Here is a 23038-nt window from a genome sequence, read left to right on the forward strand (position 1 = left end):
TGAAAGCTAAGCGAATCTGATACCGTCATGTATATACTCTCCTTCACATTAGTGCTGCCTCTGAACAATGATCAAGAGACCGTTTATCCTCATGGTGACCGTCTAGAGCACAGGTCTTCACACTGTGGCCAAGAGCAGGGGCCCATTTTTGTAAAGCTTTATTGGATCACAGTCACATCCACTTGTTAATGTATTTTCTATTGCTGCTTTTGCACTACAATGACAGAACTGAGTAACTGCAACAAAGATCACATAGCCTGCAAAGCCTAAAATATTTATTATCTGGTCCTTTTCAGAAAAAGTTTGTTGACCTGTGGTCTAGAGCAATGGTTCTCAATTATTCATCAGAATCACCTGGAGAGCTCAATAAAATACAGGTTGCTGGGCTCCACCCAGAGGCTCTGACTCAGAAGGTCTGGGGTGGAGATGAGAATATGTATTTCTAGTAAGTTCCAAGGTGATGCTGACACTGCTTGCCTGGGGACGAGGTCACACCTCACAGCTCGTACCCTCTGGTCATGTGACCAGGAACAAGATAAAATTTCTCTGAAGAGGCTAATGAGTAAGGAGAAAATGGAAAGGATATGGAAATATAGAGATGATGAGACAGAAAATTAGGCACCAAGGAGCAAGAGAGTGAGAAGGATAGAATGTTACAAAAGTACATTAGGATTTCTTTTAAAAATCACAAAGAACTGATAAACAGGAGCGTAAGAGCAGATTCAAAGTCCAGACAAATGTCTTATCTGTTCTCTATTCTTTAAATAAGCGAAATGAAATGATGTCAAACACTTTTTATAAGCATTTGCCATGAAACAATGAATTTGATATCAATATAATAATAATGTGATAAGGGCTAATTTTCATGTGATATCTGAAATGAATGAAATAAAGATTGCTACAGTTTCAAATATTAATTTTTATATTATAAAACTGAATAAAATAGAATACTACCTTTAGAATAATCTTCTTAACTGCAGTTTGGGGACTTCCGTATTCCCAATTGTTCTGTGGTAATATCGTTTGCCAACCCAACTTTTCTCTTAGCCTAATAATATGTCTTATCACATCACCATCCTTTGGTTCTGGTTTAGAACATTAAGAAAAAAATGATCCAATAAAGGTGTGAATATAGGCATTACTTAAGGATAATGTATAATATTTCAAATATTTATACATAAAAAAACATTTAAATGGTAACTTATTCTTAAAGTTTACACAAAGACTATAATTGGAGGAGAAAATATAGTTTAAATTCAATTTTAACAGAAGCTGGAAAGAAGGAATAATATTTTTCCATTTAAGAAAGCTATCACAAAAGACCTAATTCTGCAATAACACAGGTAGTTAGCAAGAGAAGACACTGGAACAGGAGCCAGTTAGAAGGCTTTTCTAAATAAAGGTCTAAGCTGGAGCAGAGCCAGTAGGATCAGAACAGAAGGGACTACTGTGTCAGATGGAAGTAGCTTCCTAAGGATACCCATCCAACAGACACCTTTCAGACCTTATCTTTCTTAGCAGCTGATGATTCTCTCCTTGAAACATTCTCTTTTCTTGGTGTTTATTCACCATGCTTTACAGGTTGTCCTCTTAGCCCTAAAACTTCTTTTCTTGATAAAATAAATCATGGGAGGAGAAGCATGCCAAAAACGATGCTGGCAAAACCAACAATGCTACAAAGTTGTTCAAGATTTCTGGTTCTCCAGAAATCACAAACACCAGCTGATGAACACAACTTCTTTGCTAAGGATTAAATGAGACGAGCTATTGTATAAAACAGTGTCAGGACTAGGATAAGGCACTGCATGACCTTAAGAATAAGTTCCTCTTTAAATTTCATATCCTAGGCACTTCACTTCTCCTACCCTAGTCTGGGCCATGTCAGTTGCTTAAACATGGAAATAAATTAAAAATACTCAATTGAAAAGAAAGCTAGTTAACATTAGGTATAAAAGAGAGAAAGGGAGGTACTGAAAACATTAATACTAGGGGATGGCACAAACTGTGTATGTCTAGACAAGAGGATAAACATTACAGACTCAGAGAGAAAAACATATACCTATGGAAATCAAAGTAGCACAGAGTTGGCATAGGAAAAGAAAAACAGATCAGTAAAACAGATTGGAGTCTAGAGATAGACCATTTTAAAAGACAATCTAATGAGTGAAAAAGCTGGTATTTCAAATCAACAGAGCAATGATCAACTGTTCATTAAATCATAATGGGAAAGTGGTTAGCCATTTAGAAAAATATGCAGTGATATGAAGCATAAATTATAGATAGATTAGAGAAGTAAAGTGGAAAAGAAAATTATGGAAGTATTAGAAGAAAATATGGGAGAATATGTTTATAAACCTGAGGGAGCAAAAGGCCTCCGAAAAACAATCAAAGCATGTTAAAAAGAAAACAATAATAAATTTGACTTCTTCAAACTTAGCAATTTATACAGAAGAAAAGCCACCATAAACAAAGTTAAAATAGAATTAACAAACTGGGAGAAAATGTTTATAACCTATATGAGAGTCTAGGGATTAATATACCAAATATTTAAAGAATTCTTCCCAATCAATAAGAAATAAACATTTTGATAGAAAGATGAGCAAACAATTTATGGAAAAGGAAAACAGCCAGTAAAGATGTTCAACCTCACTAGTAATCAGGGAATCGCAAATTAAAATGACAATGAAAAAGCCATTCTCACCCATCAGACTGGCAAAAAATTAAAAGTTGGAGAATATAAATATTGTGTGTGAGCTTCTGCATACACAAAATAATGCCATTTATTTTATGGATGTATTAATTATCTATCTATGTGTAACTAATTGTCCTCAAACAATAAATATTTACTATTTCACAGTTTCTATGGGTCAGGAATTCAGATGGAGCTTAGCTCGGCGGTTCTGGTTCAGAGTTTCCCATGAGGTTGCAGTCAAAATGCTGGCCAGGGTGGCAGTCATCTGAAGACGTGGACTGGGGCTGAAGGATCACTTTCCGAGATAGCTCACTCGCATGGTTATCAAAAGGAGGCTTCAGTTTTTCAATACATAGACCTCTCTATAGGGCTGCTTAGGTGTCTCACATGACAGCTGGCTTCCCCCAGAGAGTGAGTCAAAAGAGACAGCAGGAGCTTACACACAATATTATTAATATTGCTAGAGTGGGTCACTAAGTCTGTCCTTCGCTTAAAGGGAGAAGAATAAGACTCCACCTTTTGAAGAAGGAGTGTCAAAGAAGAAGCGGACAAATTTTTAAACAACCACAATGAATACATACAAATGTAGAAAACATATAAAATCATCAATGGAAAAGATAGTCACCAATTTCAATATAGTTGTAGCTGACTCTAATTGTAACTGGGACAAGAGAACTGGGAAAGGAAAAGGTGGGAGTGGCTTTAGCTGGATCTGTATCATTTTACTTTGGCATTAGTTTTCTATCGCTATGTAACAAATTACCAAAAACCTGGTGTAAGACAACACAAATTTATTATCTCACAACTTCCATGAGTCAGGAGTCTAGCAAGTTTTAGCTGAGTCCTCTACTCAAGGTCTCACAGGGCTGAAATCAAGATGTTGGCTGACTAGGCCCTCACTGAAGCTTGTTTGGACAAAGAACTGCCTCCAAGTTCCCCTAGGTTGTTGGCAGAATTCATTTCCTTGTGGCTACATGACTGAGGTTCCCATTTTCTTGCTAATTGTTGGCCAGGTGATCTTCTCGGCTACTAAAGTCTACTTTCATGTCCTTGCCATGTGGTCCTCTCCACACCATGGCAGTTTGCCCCTCCAAAGTCAGCAGGACGGCACCTGCTACTGTTTCTGGTTTCTCTTAAAGGCTCATCTAATTAAGGCAGGCTTGCCCAGGATAATCTCCCTTTTGATTAACTCAAAGTCAACTTAGTTACTTCTCAACAATGTCAAATAAAATGACATAGTCATAGGAAAGATTTTCCATCATATTCACAGGTTCTGCCTGCACTCAAGGGGAGGGGATTATACAAGGTGTGTACAACAGGGGGTGGGACTATTGGAGAATATTTTAGAATTTTGCCTACTACAACTTCCTATAAAAAAATAATAAAATATTAATTTCTGTTAAATCCAGGTAGTGAGTACACTGATATCTGTTAAATGACTTCTTTACTTTTTATATTTTAAATTTTCATAATTTTTTAAAAAATCTTTTTAAAAAGCCTAAATACTTAAGTGGTTACCGGTCTACGTCTGCGTGGGTTTATAGAAGCTAAATGAGGGAAACAAATTGAAGAAATTTAACCATTAAAGGATTAGATTGTTTTTATTTATCTAGCAGCCATTAAGCCTAAATTGTTACTCTTTCTTACACTGATATCAGTTTCAAAACACTAAAGAACAATGTGCCAAATTACTAAGAATTCTTAATGCACAGCCACAGTGATTGTATTTGTGCAATGAGATCCATTGTATTAGTTTTCTGAATTCATCACAAACTTAGTAGTTAAAACAACACACATTTCTGTGGGCGGGGGTCTGTATATGGCTTAACTGGGCCCTCTGTTAGAGTCACAAAGGCTGCAATCAAGACGTTGGCCAGGGTTAGATTCTCATTTGGAAGCTCAACTGGGAAAGGCTCTACTTCAGCTTGTTGACTGTAGAAGTCGTAGTAGCTTGCTTCTTCAAAGCCGGCAGACGAGAGAGTCTAGAATGAGTTTGCTAGCAAGATGGAGTCTTATATAATGTAATAGAATCACAGAAGTGACAGTCCATCACCTTCACCATGTTCTGTTGTTTAGCAGCAGTCACAGGTCCTGCCCAAGTCCAGGGGAGGGAATTAGATAAGAGGGTGAACACCATCCCATCCATGCAGGTTTTGTGCCAACTGAGGCATTTATAATTTTGAGGATCTTTGTTTTTAAAAAATGAAGCCCCAGTAAGTGAGAGGTCCTGAAGTTTAAGCTTCAATAGCTTTATGATATATCTGCCCTGGACCATGTCATTTCAGTGAAAAATGGAAAAGCTTCCTTTTTCCTATAAAACTTAAAATAGTAATACAATTAAGAATTTCAGGTACAGAGAAAGTACAGGTATAGAGAAAGTACAAACTGGAAAACGCTAGTGGAGGAAAATCTGGTTAAATGAATTATTTATATGGGGATTTAAACTCTATGGTATAATGATACCACAAAGTTTTACTAAAAGGACAAAGAAAAAACCATACAACCTTATATTTTTTATACTTCTATAACCATAACATTCAGAGATTTTTTTTTAAAGATTTTATTTTTCCTTTTTCTCCCAAAGCCCCCTGGTACATAGTTGTGTATTTTTAGTTGTGGGTCCTTCTAGTTGTGGCATGTGGGATGCCACCTTAGCATGGGTTGACAAACGGTGCCATGTCTGCTGTCTGCACCCAGGATCTGAACCAGCGAAACCCTGGGCCACCGAAGCACAGCGTGTGAACTTAAGCACTCGGCCACGGAGCCGGCCCCAGAAATTGTTCTTAATTGAATAGTCTCTGTCAATTTTTTCTTTTTTTTCTATTTTATTGAGGTCATATTGGCTTTTAACATTGTATAAAATTCAGGTGTACATTATTATATTCCAGTTTCTGCATAGAGTGCATTGAGTTCACCAGCAGTAGTCTACTTTTTATCTGTGACCATACACATGTGCCCCTTTACCCCTATCGCCCTCCTCCCACCCCCTTTACCTCTGGGAACCACTAATCTGTTCTCCCTGTTTATGTATTTATCTTCCACATGAGCGAAATCATATGGTATTTGTCTTTCTCCATATGACTTATTTCCCTTAGCATAATACCCTCAAGCTCCATCCATGTTGTTCCAAATGGCACAATCTTGTCTTTTTTATGATTTAGTATATATATACCATGGTATATATATACCACATCTTCTTTATTCATTCATCCGTTGATGGGCACACGGGTTGATCCCATATGTTGGCTATTGTGAGTAATGCTGCATTGAACATAGGGGTGCATAAATCTTTTTGAATTGTTGATTTCACATTCTTTGAATAAATACCCAGTAGTGGAATAGCCTGATCATATGGTATTCCTATTTTTAGTTTTTTGAGAAATCTCCATACTGTTTTCCATACTGGCTGCTCCAGTTTGCATTCCCACCAGCAACGTATAAGGGTTCCCTTTTCTCCACATCCTCTCCAACGCTCATTATTTCTTGTCTTATTAATTACAGCCATCCTGAAGGGTGTGAGGTGATATCTCATTGTACTTGTGGTTTGCATTTCCCTAATAATTAGTGATGTTGAACATCTTTTCATGTGTCTGTAGGACATGTGTATATCTTCTTTGGAAAAATTCCTGTTCATATCCTCTGCCCATTTTTTGATCAGGTTGGTCTTTTGTCGTTGACTTGTATGAGTTCTTTACATATTTTGGAAATTAACCCCTTGTCAGATATATGATTTACAAATATTTTCTTCCAGGGGTAGGTTGTCTTTTCATTTTGTTCATGGTTTCCTTTGCTTTGCAGAAGCTTTTTAATCTGATGTAGTGTCATTTATTTTTTCTTTTGTTTCCCTTGCCTGAGAAGAGATGGTATTCAAAAGATGCTGCTAAGACTGATATCAAAGAGTGTACTGCCTATATTTTCTTCTAAGAGTTTTATAGCTTCAGGTCTTACCTTCAAGTCTTTAATCTATTTTGCGTTAAGTTTTGTGTATTGTGTAAGACAATGGTCCACTTTTCCCAACATCCTTTATTGAAGAGACTTTCCTTTCTCCATTGTATGTTCTTGGCTCCGTTGTCAAAGATTAGCTGTCCATAGATGTGTGGGTTTGTTCCTGGGCTTTCAGTTCTGTTCCATTGATCTGTGTGTCTGTTTTTCTGACAGTACCATGCTGTTTTGACTACATCAGCTGTGTAGTATAATTTTAATTCAGGCAACGTGATACCCCCAACTTTATTCATTTTTCTCAGGATTGTTTTGGCTATTTAGGGTCTTTTGTTGTTCCATATAAATTTTGGGATTCTTTGTTCTATTTCCATGAAGAATATCATTGGGATTCTGATTGGGATTGCACTGAATCTGTTGATTGCCTTAGGTAGCAATATGGACATTTTAACTATGTTTATTCTTCCAATTCATGAGCATGGAATATCTTTCAATTTCTTTATGTCTTCTTCAATTTCCTTCAACAATGTCTTATAGTATTCAGTGTATGGGTCTTTCAGCTCCTTGGTTAAATTTATTCCTAGGTATTTTATTCTTTTTGTTGTGATTGTAAATGGGATTGTATTCTTGACTTCTCTTTCTGCTACTTTGTTATTAGTGTATAGAAATGCAACTGATCTTTGTATGTTGATTTTGTATACTGCAACATTACTGTATTTGTTGATTATTTCTAACAGTTTTTCGGTGTGCTCTTCAGGGTTTTCTATTTATAGAATCATGTCATCTACAAATAGTGAGAGTTTCACTTCTTCCTTTCCAATTTGGATCCCTTTTTTTCTTTTCTTTTCTTTTTTTTTTTTTTTGAGAGAAAGATTAGCCCTGAACTAACATCTGCCACCAATCCTTCTCATTTTTTGCTGAGGAAGATTGGCCCTGAGCTAACATCCATGCCCATCTTCCTCTACTTTGTATGTGGGATGCCTGCCACAGGATGGCTTGACAAGCTGCACGTAGGTCTGCACCCAAGATCTGAACTGGGGAACCCCAGGCTGCTGGTGAAGTGGAATGTGTGAACTTACCCACTGCACCACCAGTCTGGTCCCTCAGATCCCATTCATTTCTTTTTCTTTCCTAACTGCTCTGGCCAAAACCTCCAGTACTATGTTGAATAAGAGTTGTGAGAGTGGGCATCCTTGTCTTGTTCCTGTTCTCAGAGGAATGGCTTCAGTTTCTCTCCATTGAGTATGGTGTTGTCTGTGGGTTTGTCATATATGGCCTTTATTATGTTGAGGTTTTTATTATGTTGGGTTTCCTTCTAAACCCATTTTATTCAGAATTTTAATCATAAATGGATGTTGGCTCTTATCAAATGCTTTCTCTGCATTTGGTGATAACATGATTTTTATTCTTCATTTTGTTAATGTGGTGTATCACAGTGATTGATTTACAGATGTTGAACCATCCTCACATCCTTGGAATAAAACCCACTTGATTGTGGGGTACTTTCTTTTAATATATTGTTGTATTGGATTTGCTAATATTTTATCGAGGATTTTTGAAACTATGTTCACCAGTGATACTGGCCTGTAATTTTCCTTTTTTGTGTTGTCCATGTCTGGTTTTGGTACCAGGGTAATGTTGGCCTCATAAAATGAGTTAGGAAGCATCCCATCCTCTGACTTTTTGGAATAGTTTGAGGAGGATAGGAATTAAATCTTCTTTGAATGTATGGTAGAATTCACCAGAGAAGCTGTCTGGTCCTGGACTTTTATTTTTTTCAGAGGTTTTTGATTACTTTATCAATCTCTCTGCTTGTGATTGTTCTATTCAAATTTTCTATTTCCTCTTGATTCAGTTTTGAGAAGTTGTATGATTCTAAGAATTTATCCATTTCTTCTAGGTTATCCAGTTTGTTGGTGTATAGCTTTTCATGGTACTCTCTTATAATCCTTTGTATTTCTGTGGTATCCATTGTAATTTCTCCTCTTTCATTTCTTATTTCATGCATTTGAGTCTTCTCTCTCTTTTTTCTTAGTGAATCTGGCTAAGGAATTGTCAATTTTGTTTATCTTCTCAAAGAACCAGCTCTTAGTTTCATTGATCCTTTCTATTGTTTTTTTAGTCTCTATTTTGTTCCTTTCTGCTCTGATTTTTATTATTTCCTTCCTTCTACTGACTTTGGGCTTTGTCTGTTCTTCTTTTGCTACTTCTTTAGATATAGGGTAAGCCTGTTTATTTGAGATTTTTCTTGTTTCTTCAAGTAGGCCTGTATTGCTATAAATTTGCCTCTTAATACTGCTTTTGCTGCATCCCATAAGAGTTGGTAAGTTGTATTTTCATTTTCACTTGCCTCTAGGTATTCTTTTAGTTCTCCTTTGATTTCTTCATTGATTCAATAGTTGTTCAGTAGCATGTTGTTTAGTCTCCACATGTGTGTGACTTTCCCAGCTTTCTTCTTGCAGCTGATTTCTAGTTTCATAGTAGTGTGGTCAGAAAAGATGCTTGATATGATTTCAGTTTTCTCAAATTTACTGAGGTTTGTCGTGTCTCCCAACATATGGTCTATCTTTGAGAATGTTGCATGTGCACTTAAGAAGAATGTATATTCTGCTGCTTTTGGATGGAAAGTTCTATATGTATCTGTTAAGTCCATCTAGTCTAGTGTTTCATTTAAAGTCACTGTTTTCTTGTTGACTTTCTCTCTGGATGATCTATCCATTGACATAGTGGGGTGTAAAGGCCCCCTACTATTATTGTGTTGCTATCGATTTCTCCCTTTAAGTCTGTTAATAGCTGCTTTATATACTTTGGTACTCCTGTGTTAAGTGCATATATATTAATAAGTGTTACATCTTTTTGGTGGCATACCCTTTTATCATGTAATGGCCACCTTTGTCTCTCATTGACTTTTTTATCTTGAAGTCTGCTTCATTTGATGTAAGTGTGGCCACACCTGCTCTCTCTTGCTTGCTATTTTTGCCTGGAGTATCATCTTCCATCCCTTCACTCTGAGTCTATGTTTGTCTTCAGAGCTGAGATGTGTTTCCTGGAGGCAGCACAGTGTTGGGGCTTGTTTTTTAATCCATCCAGCCAGTCCATGTCTTTTGATTGAAGAATTCAATCCATTTACATTTAGAGTGACTATTGATACATGAGGACTTAATGATGCCATTTTATCGCTTGTTTTCCAGTTGTTCTATATTTCCAAGGTTTCTTTTCCCTTGTATTTCTGTGTGCCATTTCGGCTTGGTGGTTTTCTGTGATGGTTTTCTCAATTTTCTCTTTATTTATGATTTGTGACTGCTCTGATTTTTTTATTTTTGGAGGTTACCATGAGGTTTGTATAAAAGATCTTATAGATGAGATAGTCCATTTTCTGATAGCCTGTTATCTCCATTATTCTATGCAGGTTCCATCCCTTTTCTTTCCCCCTCTATGGTTTTATTGTCACAAAGTATTCTTTTTTGTGTTTTGAGTTTGTGATCAAATCAAAGCATTTATAGTTATTTTTGATGCTTTCTTTCCCTTCAGCCTTTATTTTATAATTGTTTGATAACTTATTCTTATAGAGAGCTGCAATTTTCTGATTTTGTCTATTTATCTCCTTGCTCAAAGCTCTGTAAACCTTTGCCTTTTTGTTTCAGGTAGGAGGGCTCCCTTCATTATGTTTTGTAAGGCAGGTCCAGTGGTGACAAACCTCCTCAGCTTTTGTCTGTCTGGGAAAGCTTTTATTTCTCCATCATATCTGAAGGATAATTTCACCAGATAGAGTATTCTTGTATAATAGTTTTTATCTTTCAGTATTTTGAATATATCATTCCACCCTCTTCTATCCTGTAAGGTTTCTGCTGAGAAATCTGCTAGAAGCCTGATAGAAGTTTCTTCGTAGCTTATTTTCTTCTCTCTTGCTGCCCTTGATATTTTTCCTCTGTCATTGAATTTTGACAGTTTTAAAATTATATGCCTTAGAGAAGGTCTTTTTGCAGTGGTGTAATTAGGAGTTCTATTAGCTTCATGTACTTGCATGTCCAGTACCCTCCCCAGGTTTGGGAAGTTCTCAGCTATTACTTCTTTGAATAATCTCTCTGCTCCTTCCTCCATCTCTTCTCCCTCTGGAATATCTATAATCTTTATGTTACTTTTCCTAATTAAGTCAGACATTTCTCAAAGAATTTCTTCATCTTTTAAAAATCTTAGTTCTCTCCTTCTCCACCTGAAGCATTTCTAGGTTTCTACGTTCAAGCTCACTGATTCTCTCCTCCACAAGTTCTGCTCTATTTTTTATGCTTTCTACATTATTTTTTATCTCATTAATTTTTTTCTTCATATCTAGAATTTTTTTTGTTAAGAGCTTCAGCCTCTTTGGTGAAGTATTCCTTCTGTTAGTTAACTTCATTCCTGAGCTCACTGAACTGTCTTTCTGAGTTTTCTCGTAACTCATTGAGTTTCTTTATGGTAAATATTTTGAATTCTCTGTTAGTCAGACTGTAATCTTCTGTGACTTCAAGTTTGGTTTCTAGAGATCTGTCATTCACTTTCTGTTCTGCTGTGTTACTGAACTTGTTTGTGGAGTTTGATGAATTGATCCTCTGCCAGTGTATTTGTTGTAGTAACCACCTTTCTTATTTGGGAAAGGCTTTGGTTACTTTGGTTCTGAGCTGCTTCTGCTTGTATTTGAGAGCCTGCACTTTCCACTCTCCACTGCCTCTGCTAGTGTTTACAGTGCCCTTCTTGTGCCACTTGTGCCTCTGATATTGCTGATGCCTTGCTCCTTTTGATCTTGCTGCAGTTTCAGGTGTTGCCACTGAGGTCATGAGGCTGTGAGCATTTCTACTGCTTCCAGGGTCACACGGGTCTCATGGTCCCCTCCGTACTTGCTCTCCACAGGCTCACATGCTGCTGCCCCATGCACCGTCTGTGCTGCTGCTCTAGGGTTATCTGGGGATGCTGGCAGCACGACTGCCAGGGGTGCTAGGTTCACAGTTGTCACTGTTGCTGTCAGGGGCCTGGGTTCTTGTATGCAGCCCCCACTGCTGGTGGAGCTGGTGTCCGGGGTGCTACTAGGTGGGGCTAGATCTCAGCTTCTGCTGAGGTTCCTTAAAGCCTCAGGTTGCAGGTGCCACCTGCCACTGCTGGAGAAGGAGTAGGGGCTAAGCTACAAGTGTTGGTGCTGGCCATGCTGTCTCAGGTCACTGGTGTCCCCTGGTGTACTTTATGAAACCTCATGTCAGGGCATCCTGGTCCTGCTGTTTTGGTTGCTGTCCCTACTGCTGGAGAGACCAAGACCACTGCAAGGGGAGAAAGAGGGGGCTGGGTCTCTGGCACCTTTCTGTGTTCTGAAGCCTCAGGATGTGTGTGTCACCCATCACTGCTGAGGCTGGGGGTAGAGGCCAAGTCAAGAGTGCTGTATTTGCCCTTGCAGCCTGTGGTCACTGCCTTGTACACTGGTGTGAGGATCCGTGTTTTGTCTGCCACCCACAGGAGAAAGGGAAGGAGCTGATCCCCTAGTTCTACTGCCTCCCGGAGGTCCATTCCACCCACCTTCAGATGTATAGATGCATGGATCACTCAGGCATTCTAGTGCTGTGCAAGAAATCACTGGATGTCAGACTGGTTGTAACATAGAGGAGAGACAAAGGGAATGATTCACTCCACCTTGATGCTGACATCACTGTCAATTTTTTAATCTATTAATATTTTAGATTTTCAAAAAGATAGAAAAACATTTTAACACCTTTTTAAGCAACCAAACACAAAATTCAGTAAGACTATTTCTTCTAAAATCAGCATCCATTATAAGCACACAAAACCACAGAATAATTTGAAAAAATGTAGTATCTTCTAAATAAGTGGGGTTAGTGATACCACATACCTGTTCTATCAAATGACGTAAGGCTTTTTTTCCTAACTTTTGGACAAGCGTAAGTTTGATCCTTTTTTTCCTTTGGTTTCTCTTTTTTCTTATGGGGAACTGGTTCTGGAGGAAGTTCATCTTGTTGAGTTCTGCTTTCTTGAAGGTAATCTGAAAATAAAACCATTATTAGATGAATAATCAGCATGAGCTATAAATAACACTATGATAATTCCACATACCAAGCAATATAGTTGATCATTATATCATTATACTATTTATGAGCACAGCCTCTGAATCAAACCGTCTTGGTTCCAAGCTCAGTTATAAGCTTTACCATTCACAGTTCTGTCATTTGCTTTGTAAGTTAGCTGTCTACCTTACTTTACTCACCTTTGAAATGAAGATTGTTACAGTAAGAGCCTCATAGCATGTTATAAGAATTAAATTAGTTAATATGTTTAAATCTCATATGTTAGTACCAATTTCATTGTTACAATAAATCTTTAAAATGTGAATCCTCATGTGAAATAAACACATAACAAAACTCTTTTTATTAACTGTAATTTGGTAACTGAGCCCCGAAGATGCTTAGATCCAAATGCAGAAAAGTAACACAGAACCTATTTCTCATATTCCTTCTACGACTTACCTGACTGGTGGATTTTCAACAAGAAGAAGAATGGGGAAATTATTGAAAATAGAGTTTTTTAAAAGCAAATAGGTTTTATTTTTCTCCTCATTGATTTAACAAATATTTATGGAGTGTAAGGCATTTAGCTACAATCAAATAGGAAAGAAGACACAATAAGTACAAACAAAACAAAATGAGAACAAATGAAATAGCCAGTAAGTTCTATTTCAGCCAACAGTCCTAATTCAGAGGAGAGAGAGAGAGAATTTCCCATTTATATAATCAGAGGAGATCACATACCTGTCCTGTTCCAAAGAATCAAATGTTGAACGATGGTAAGGTTTTTAATTTAGGGAGTAGGGGAGAGGGCTGGAGATGAGATAAAGATAAGAAAACAGAAGGACAGTTCAGGAGATCACAACGAGAAAATGTGAGCTTCAGTGGAAAGTTTATGTGAAATAACTGTGAAAACCATCCTTTATCTTTAACATCTATTCTAAGAGTATCTCCCATCTCCTTGCCTTATTGAAACCTAGTTATTTCCTAAAGACACCACTAACATGCAACTCTCTCAAGTAGTGGTTGTTTATACTCCGACACCCCACATACCTCAGGATTAGAAAGTAGGCTTGTTTTCCTCCTTGCTCCCCATTTACCACTTCCAAATCATTACAACTTGCCCTCTTAAAAAAAAGTCCTGCTCCTCTGAAGCTCATGCCTTTCCACTACATCATACTCTTCCACTCTTCACTGACATCCATCAATTGCCTGGTCTCAATTAATCTGGAACCCTGGCTCCAGGAAGGACCTTTCTCCATATTAAATCTGCCATCGTTCTGGAAGACTTCAGTGTTCACGAATTACGACCTGTCTAATACCATGTCCCCTTCTCCACTTTCTAGACATCTCTAGTCCACTTCGACCACCCACTCCCAAGATTACATCCTAGTGCTTGTCATCATTGGCCTCTATTCTTCTAGCTTGCTTAATATTCCCAACATCACCATTTTTTGACCATTGGTATCTCCAGTTCATTGCCCCATTACTTTCTTACAATCCATCATCCCTCTATTTTTTTCATCTTTCTCTTCATCCAGTTGAGATTATACTGTCATTAAACACCACTCTTGCCCATATCCTAAACCCTCTTCTTTTGGTGTCACCTATATGGCAAAACATCAGCCCTGGAGGAACCCAACTTTATGTACTGTCTATGCCTATATCCACACAGTCCCGTGATACTAGAGAAAGGCCCACAAATGGGTGGACTGGTAACCCCCTAAATTCACTTTAATTAACCACAAATGGACCCTGAACACAAACCTGAAATCCTACTGTTTGTCTTGTTAACTTGCTCTTCTGGCTTGTCGATGGCTGTTTCAGATTTTCCCCACGCTCCTCAATTCTCCAAATCTTTACCTTCCTATCTGTGTACTTCAACTGATCTCAATGCCTGCTTACCAGAGAACATGAAAGGCATCAGATGGGAATTACTTCAGTTTGCCATTGCCAAATAAGCCAAGCAAGCCACATCAGCATCCATCGCTTCCTACTGCCCTCCTGAGTTAATAAAGGTGTCTGTTCCTCCCCCCATCCAAAACCAATCCTTTCCACCTTTTGTTGAGACCTACCCTCTCATGCTTACATTATTAATGATTCCTTTCTTTTCCATATCAAAGCAGCTCCCATCTTAAATAAAACCTATTCATAGACCACATCTCCCTCTAGTTAGCAATCTATATCTTGCCTTTCTTCATAGTCAAACTTCTCAAGAGAGTTGATAAAATCACTATTTTATTTCTTCATCTACTTAATCCATTCCAGTCATGTTTCAGAATTCCACTAAAACAGCACTCAAGGGACATATCCTTCAGATCCATAAATTCAATGGACATTTTGAGTCTTCATTTTAGTTGACTTATCAGTGTTAGTTGATGCTTTAGACTACTCCTCCCTTTTTAAATTGAGATATAATTGACAAGTTACATTATATTAGTTTCAGGTGTACAACTTAATGATTAGATTTTTGTATATATTGCTAAATGATTGGCACAATAAGTCTAGTTAACATCTATCACCACATATAGTTATAAATCGTTTTTCTTTTGTGAGAACTTTTAAGATTTACTCCTTAGGAACTTTTGAATTTACAGTGCAGTATTATTACTAGGTCACCACGCTGTACATTACATCTCCATGACTTACTTATTTTATAACTGGAAGTCTGTACTTTTGACTACCTTCACCCATTTTGCCTACTATCTCTGGCAACCAATAATCTGTTCTCTGTATCTATGAGTTTGTTTGGTTTGGTTTTTTTTAGATTCCACATATAAGTAGCATTATACACTATTTCTCTTTCTGTGTCTGACTTATTTCACTTAACATAGTGCCCTCAAGGTCCATTCTTGTTGTCACAAATGGCAAGATGTCTTTCTTATGGCTGAAAAATATTACACAATACATATATTATACACACATTACATAATATATACATACACACACATTTTTGTCCATTGATGGACACAGGTTGTTTTCATGTCTTGTGAATAATGCTGCAATGAACATGGATGTGCAATATATCTTTCTGAGTTAGAGTTTTCATTTCTTTCAGAGAGATATTAAGAAGTGGAATTGCTGATCAAATAGTAGCTATAGTTTTAATTTTATGAGGAACCGCCATACTATTTTCCATAGTGACTACACCTACTTACATTCTCACTGAAAGTTCACCAACGCTTGTTATTTCTTGTCTTTTTGATAATAGCCATTCTAAGAGATAGGAGGCAATATCTCATTGTGGTTTTGATTTGCATTTCCCTAATGATTAGTGATGTTGAGCATCTTTTCATGTATCTGTTGGACATCTGTACGTCTTCTTTAGAAAACTGTCTTCTTTAGAAAAATGATCCTCTGCTCATCTTTTAATCAAATTATTTTTTGGTATTGAATTGTATGAGTTCTTTATACATTTTGGATATTAATCCTTATTAGATATGTGACTTTCGAATCATATTTACACAGACAATTCATTTTTTGGTAGGCTGCCTTTTCACTTTGTTGATTTGCTGTGCTAAAGCTTTTCAGAGTGACGTAGTCCCACTTGTTCATTTTTGCTTTTGTTGCCTTTGCTTTTGGTGTCAAACCCAAAAAACCAATGCCAAGACTGATGTCAAAGAGATTTCCACTTATGTTTTCTTCTAGGAGTTTTACGGTTTCAGGTCTTTTGTCAAGTCTTTCATCTATTAGTTAATTTTTGTGTATGGTTTAAGATAGTGGCCCAGTTTCATTCTTTCGCATATGGCTGTCCATTTTTCCTAGCACCATTTATTGAAGAGATTGTCCTGTCACCATTGTATATTCTTGGCTCCTTTATCATAAATTAATTGACCACGTATGCGTGGGTTTAAATCTGGGCCCTCTATTCTGTTCTACTGATCTATGTGTCTGTTTTTATGCCAATACTGTACCATTTTGATTACTATAGCTTTGTAATACAGTTTAATCAGGAAGCATAACACCTCCAGCTTTGTTCTTCTTCTCAAAGTTGCTTTGGCTATTTGGGGCCTATTATGGTTCCATACAAATTTCAGGATTGTCTGTTCTAGTTCTGTGAAAAATGATACTGAAATTTTGATAAGGATTGCATGGAATCTGTAGATTGCTTTGGGTAGTATGGCCATTTTAATAATAGTAATTATTCCAATTCATCAACATCGAATTTCTTTCCATTTATTTGTATCTTCTTCAATTTCTTTCATTAATGTCTAGTAGTTTTCATTGTACAAGTATTTAACCCTCTTGGTTAAATTTATGTCTAGGTATTTTATTCTTTTTGATGAATTTATGAATGGGATTATTTTCTTAATTTCTCTTTCTGATAGTTCATTATTAATGATTAGAAGTGCAACACATTATTGTATATTGGTTTTGTATCCTGCAACTTTACTGAATACGTTTATTAGTTCTAATAGTTTTGGGGGGAGTTTCTAGGGTTTTCCATATTTAATATCATATCATCTGCAAACATTGACAATTTTACTTCTTCCTTTCCAATTTGGATGCCTTTTCTTTCTTTTTCTTGCCTAACTGCTCTCGCTAAGACTTCCAATATTATGTTGAATAAAAGTGGCAAGAGCAGGCATCTTTATCTTTTTCCTGAGGAGTATGATGTTAGCTGTTGGCTTTCCATATATGGCCTTTATTAAGTTGACATACGTTCCCTCTATATTAATTTTGTTGAGTGTTTCATCATGAATGGATGTTGAATTTCATCAAATGTTTTTTCTGCATCTATTGATATGATCATATGATTTTTATCCTTCATTTTGTTAATGGGTGTATGACATTGATTGATGTGTGGATGCTGAACCACCCCTGTATCCCTGGCATAAAGCCCACTTGATCATAGTTTATGATCCTTTTAATGTAATGTTGAATTTGGTTTGCAAATACTTTGTTGAGAATTGAATCTTTGCTCACCAGGGATTTTGATGTGTAATTTTCTTTTCTTGTGACATCCTTGTCTGGTTTTGGTATCAGGGTAATGCTGGCCTTGTAAAATGAGTTTAGAAATGTTCCTTCCTCCTATATTTTTTGGAAGAATTTGAGAACGACTGCTATTAATTCTTCTTTGAATGTTTGGTAGAATTCACAATGAAGCTGTCTTGTCTTGGACTTCAGTTTGTTGGGAGGCTTTTGATTACTAATTCAAATCTTTTCTACTAATTGGTCTGTTTAGATTTTCTATTTCTTCATGAGTCAGTCTTGGTAGCTCATATGTTTCGAGGAATTTAGTCCTTTCTTCTAGGTTCTCCAATTTGCTGGCATATAATTGTTCATAGTAATCACTTATGATCCTTTGTACTTCTGTGGTATCAGTTGTAATGTCTCCTCTTGTATTTCTGATTTTATTTGAGTCCTCTCTTTTTCTTAGTGAGTCTAGCTTAAGGTTTGTCAATCTTGTTTACTTTTTCAAAGAATCAGCTCTTAGTTTCACTGATATTTTCTATTGTCTTGTTAGTCTCTATTTCATTTATTTCTGCTTTGATCTCTGCTATTTCCTTCCTTAAGCTAACATTGGGCTTCGTTTGTTCTCTTTTTTCCAGTTCCTTGAGATTTAAAGTTAGGTTGTTTATTTTAGATCTTTCCTTTTTCTTTAAGTAGCATTTATTGCTACGAACTTCCCTCTTAGAACTGCTTTTGCTGCATCCCGTAAGTTTTATGTTGTATTTCCATTTTCATTTGTCTCAAGGGATTTTTTGATTTCCCTCTTGATATGTTCTTTGACCCTTGGTTGTACAGTAGCATGTTGTTTAATCTCCATACATTTGTGAATTTTTCAGTTTTCTTCTTGTAATTGATTTCTAGTTTCATACCATTGTGGTCAGAAACGATGCTTGATGTGATGTAATTCATCTTAAATTTATTAAGATTTGTTTTGTGGCCTAACATATGATCTATCCTGGAGAATGTCCTATGTGCACTTGAGAAAAATGCATATTCTGTTGCTTTTGGATGGAATGTTCTGCATATGTCTGTTAAGTAAATCTGGTCTAATGTACCACTTAAGGCCAATGTTTCCTTATTGATTTTTCTGTCTGGATGATCTATCCATTGATGAAAGTAGGGTATTAAAGTAGGGTATTAGATATGTTAATATTTGCTTTACATATTTAGGTGCTCCTGTTTGGGGTACATAAATATTTACAAATTTTATATCCTCTTGGTGGATTGACCCCTTTATCATTATATAATGACCTTCTTTGTCTCTTATTACAGTCTTTGTCTTAAAGGTCATTTGCCGGATATAAGTGTAGCTACCCCAGCTTTATTTTGGTTTCCATTTGCATGAAATATCTTTTTCCATCCCTTCATTTCAGTCTATGTGTGCTTTTACATCTGAAGTGAGTCTCCTGTAGGCATACAGAGCATATACATGGCATATAGAGCATACAGAGGGCTCTTGTTTTTTTATTTGGCTACTCTATGTCTTTTGATTGGAAAATTTAATGCATTTATATTTAAATTATTGATAGGTATGTAGGTATAGCTATTGATAGGTATATAGGTATATATTGAGAAGCATGGTGTTACTGCCATTTTGTTAATTGGTTTCTGGCTGTTTGTAATTGCTCTGTTCCTTTCTTCTTCTCTTGCTCTCTTCCTTTGTGATTTGATGATTTTCTGCAGTACTATGCTTTGAGTGTTTCTCATCATCTCTTGTGTATCTACTACAGGTTTTTGCTTTGCAGTTACCATGAGGCTTACATAAAATAACTTACATTTATAACAATCTATTTAAGTTGATAGCAACTTATGTTTGAATGCATTCTTAAGGTCTACGTTCTTACTCCTCTCCCTCAATGTTTTATGTTTTTGATGTCACGATTTACATCTTTTTATCCTGTGCATCCATTAACAAATTATTACAGCTAAGGTTCTCTTTACTACTTTGGTCTTTTAACCTTCATACTAGCTTATAAGTGATTAACCCACCTCCTTTACAACATTGGATTATTCTGAAAGACTGAGGGTGCATTTTAGTCTGTTGTCTCTGCTCTGTGCCCTGGCGGAGGGGTAGCCCATTAAGAACTGTTTCTCCATTGTAACAGTCCCACAGGACCCACAAGTGCAAGCTCCACTGGTCACAGAGCCAGATGATCAAGGGGGAATCTTAGGTGACAGCTGTAAAAATCAGGGTACCCAACCAGTGCACAAGCTCCTACCCAGGAGATTCCAATGACCCAGAACAAGGCAGGGTTAGAGTGTGAATATGGCACCCAATGATTTCTGTCCACAAAGAGCACCTCAATAAGCCTCTAGATGCGTACCAAACAAGAAGTCTGCCTCTTAGGTCAAAGCACCAAGACAAGCAAATAAGCCTCTTTCATAGAAAGACTGGGGTTGTGTTTCAGTCTGCTGCCTCTGCACTGTGCCCTGGGGGCTATGAAACAACAAGTGTCTCTCCATATGTTACAGTCCCATGGCCAAACAAGGCCTCACTGGCCACCAGAGGCAGGCAATCAAGGGCATCCCCTGGATGGCAGCCACACAAACCAGGAGACCAGACATAAAAACTGAGGTACCAGATGCATGTACAAGCTCCCCTCCAGGAGAATTCCATGTTCTGGAGCACAGCAAAGGAAGAGCATGAAGATAGCACCTGCCCTCCGAGGTCTCTGGAGAGGATTACAGTCAGCCCTTAGATGTATGTTTAACTAGAAACCTGCCCCTCAGGCTGAAGCTATGAAGACAAGCTAATAGGCTTCTTTCACAGAAAGACTGGGTACCTCAGTCTGCTGCCTCCACGCTGTGTCCAGGTGGTAGCCAATGAAGAACTCTCCCCATTTGTTACAGTCCTGTGGGACCTGCAACCATAAGCCTCTCTGGCTACCAGAGCCAGGCTATCTAGAGCTGTTCCCTGGGCTTCAGACACAAAAACTGGGGTGCCAGATGAGTGTCCAAGCTCCTTTCTGGGAGACACTAGTAACCTGAAGCAAGGCAGAGGGAGAGCACCAAGAGGGCACCCATCAGCCTCTGTCTTTAGAGTATTTCAGTAGAACCCTAGACGTGTGTTAAATTAGATGCCAGCCCCTCAGGCCAATGCTTTAGGACAAGCAAATATGCCTCTTTCACAGAAAGTCTGGGCACTTTTCAGTTAACTGCCTCTGTGCTGGGCCCTGGGTTGGGTGAGTCCACGTGTGTGAGCCCTTTAGCAACTGCTTCTCAGTTCTCTATAGCCTTTTGGGTCTTGTAGACACAAGTCCCATTGGCTTTCAAAGCTGGATGTTTTGGGGGTTCGTCTCCCAGGTGCAAATCTTAAAAGCTGGGGTACTAGATGTGGGGTTCAAACTCTTCACCCCTCAGAGAGGACCTCAGGGTTCCTACTTCCTTCCTGATTGCGGGTAGCCACGCTGGGGGTGGGGGCAAGATTTATGGCAAGATTGTATCTTAGCCTCTCCTACTATTTTGATGTTTTTTCTCCCTCACCCAAAGTGTAGGAGCTGCTCAGCCAGTTTTCAGGTTATTTTCAGCAAAACAGTTCCAAATTTAGCTGTAGATTTGGTGTGTCTGTGGGATGAGGTGAGTTCAGGATCCTCCTAGGTTGCCATCTTGAACTGGAACCCACTCCTTCCTTTTTTATACAATCTCTTCCTTTGGCTTCTACGATACCACACACTCATTCTCTTCCTCATCATCCTACTTAGCCTAACTCTGACCAATCCCATGTTTCCATTGCAGCCATCCCCCTTTATCTGGTTCATAATTGCTATAGTTCCTCGGCCCTATACTCTCACTTTATACACTCTCCTTAGGCAATTTCATCTATGGCATGGGTTAAATTTCCACCCACATGATTACTCCCAAATATATCATCTCAGCCCTGGCTTCTCTGAGCTCCAGATACACATATTCAACTGCCTCCTTGACATCTCCATGGAACGCACCAGAAGTACTCCAAATTCAACATGTCCAAAATTGAACTCATGATCCCTCCCCCAGACCCCACAAATCCTGATCCTTCTTCAAGGGTTCCTAACTTAGTGAATGGCATGAGTATTCATTATATTATACCAACCAGAAAGCTAGGTACCATCTTTGACACCTCCCTCTGTCTCACCAATCCAGCAGCATAACTGATAATTCTATCTTCAGAATATCTAAAGCCTCTTAACTGGTCTCCCTGTATCAATTCTTGTTCCTCTCCAATCTATTCTTCAATTTGCAGCCAGAGTTACCTTTTCAAAACAGAAATCTGACCAGGTTAATTCCTTGCTTAAAATCTTTCCATGGTTCTTATCTTCCTAGTATAATGCCAAAATCCTTAACATGGCCAACAAGCCCTTGCTTTTCCTGGCCCTTGTATTCCTATCCAGCCCTCTATTTCTGTTCTCTCTTTACTGAGAAATGTAACAAAGAGATCAGAGTACTCCTTTGTCTTTGCTGGAAGGGAAGCTGTGTTGGGCCTACAAACACTTAGCTATAAGGCCCAGGCACTTCCTTTGTTTTAATCTGTTAGATAAAAACATTCTTGTCCAATGAAGGCCAGAAGTTCTGGAGTCCAGGCCCCTTCAGGAAATCAAATGGACCCATGTTCAGACAGAGGCTGAAGGCAATTGCAGGTATCACCTAAATGTTTGGGGTGTGTATTTAATAAGGAATATAGAGGAAATATATTGCTATTAAAAATAATCAAACTATGGTCTAATCCAGAAAGGAGAGGAAACATTAATTTCAGCAGAACCTAAAACACCTGAGAAACAACATTTAGAGGGTAGACAGAGGAATCAAAATCCATGAAAGAGATTGACAAAGAGCAGCTAAAAAAGTAGAAAGAAAGCCAGGAGAGTGGGCGGAGCAAAATGGCAGCGTGAGCTGACCCGGGATTCTCTCCCCTCCAAAATACAACAAAAGATTGGAAGAACTGAATTTCAGAGAATAAACATAATGCCAGCTCGTTAGAGACCTACAATACCAAGAAGGTGGAGATCATAAACCTAGCTTTACACCTTCAGAGGCGCTGGAACGGTAGGAGAGAACATCACACCCTCCCCTAGAGTCTGCGATCGCTGCGGCACGGGTTGGGAAGGAGCGGGGGAGGGGCCGCGCGACCAGGGTATCATCCAGGACTCCTGCCGCTGATTCAGTGGAGACCCGCTGATGGGTGAAAGCTTCCGTCCACGGGGACCCTAAAAATCAAGGGCCTTGGGAGACCAGAGAACAGAACTGATGTGAACCCAGACCGGAGCGTGTGAGTAACAGCCCCTCCCCCCAACAAAGCCAGTGGGCGCAGCCATCTTGCCCCAAGGCGGAGAGCTAACACGCCACTCTCAACCCCCATCTAGTGGCGACAGGCTGTAACTGCAACTGAATTCTACCACCACAAGAAAAAACCGCTCCTCTACCATCCAGCAATTTA

The 23038-nt window shown here is 38.2% G+C and overlaps 1 protein-coding gene across 1 annotated transcript in view; it reads right to left on the reverse strand.

Annotated features, from left to right (window-relative positions):
• DNAH14 (dynein axonemal heavy chain 14) overlaps positions 1-23038 on the reverse strand; it is a 417001-nt gene that overhangs the window by 359389 nt on the left and 34574 nt on the right. The window contains exons 4-5 of the mRNA XM_023632738.2: positions 12504-12653; positions 955-1085 (exon numbers count right to left, since the gene is read on the reverse strand). Of these exons, the coding sequence (XP_023488506.2) occupies positions 955-1085; positions 12504-12653 (281 nt within the window). The remainder of the gene's footprint in view (positions 1-954; positions 1086-12503; positions 12654-23038) is intronic.

Source organism: Equus caballus, chromosome 30, assembly GCF_041296265.1.
Source record: "Equus caballus isolate H_3958 breed thoroughbred chromosome 30, TB-T2T, whole genome shotgun sequence".
Classification (NCBI taxonomy): Eukaryota; Metazoa; Chordata; class Mammalia; order Perissodactyla; family Equidae; genus Equus; species Equus caballus.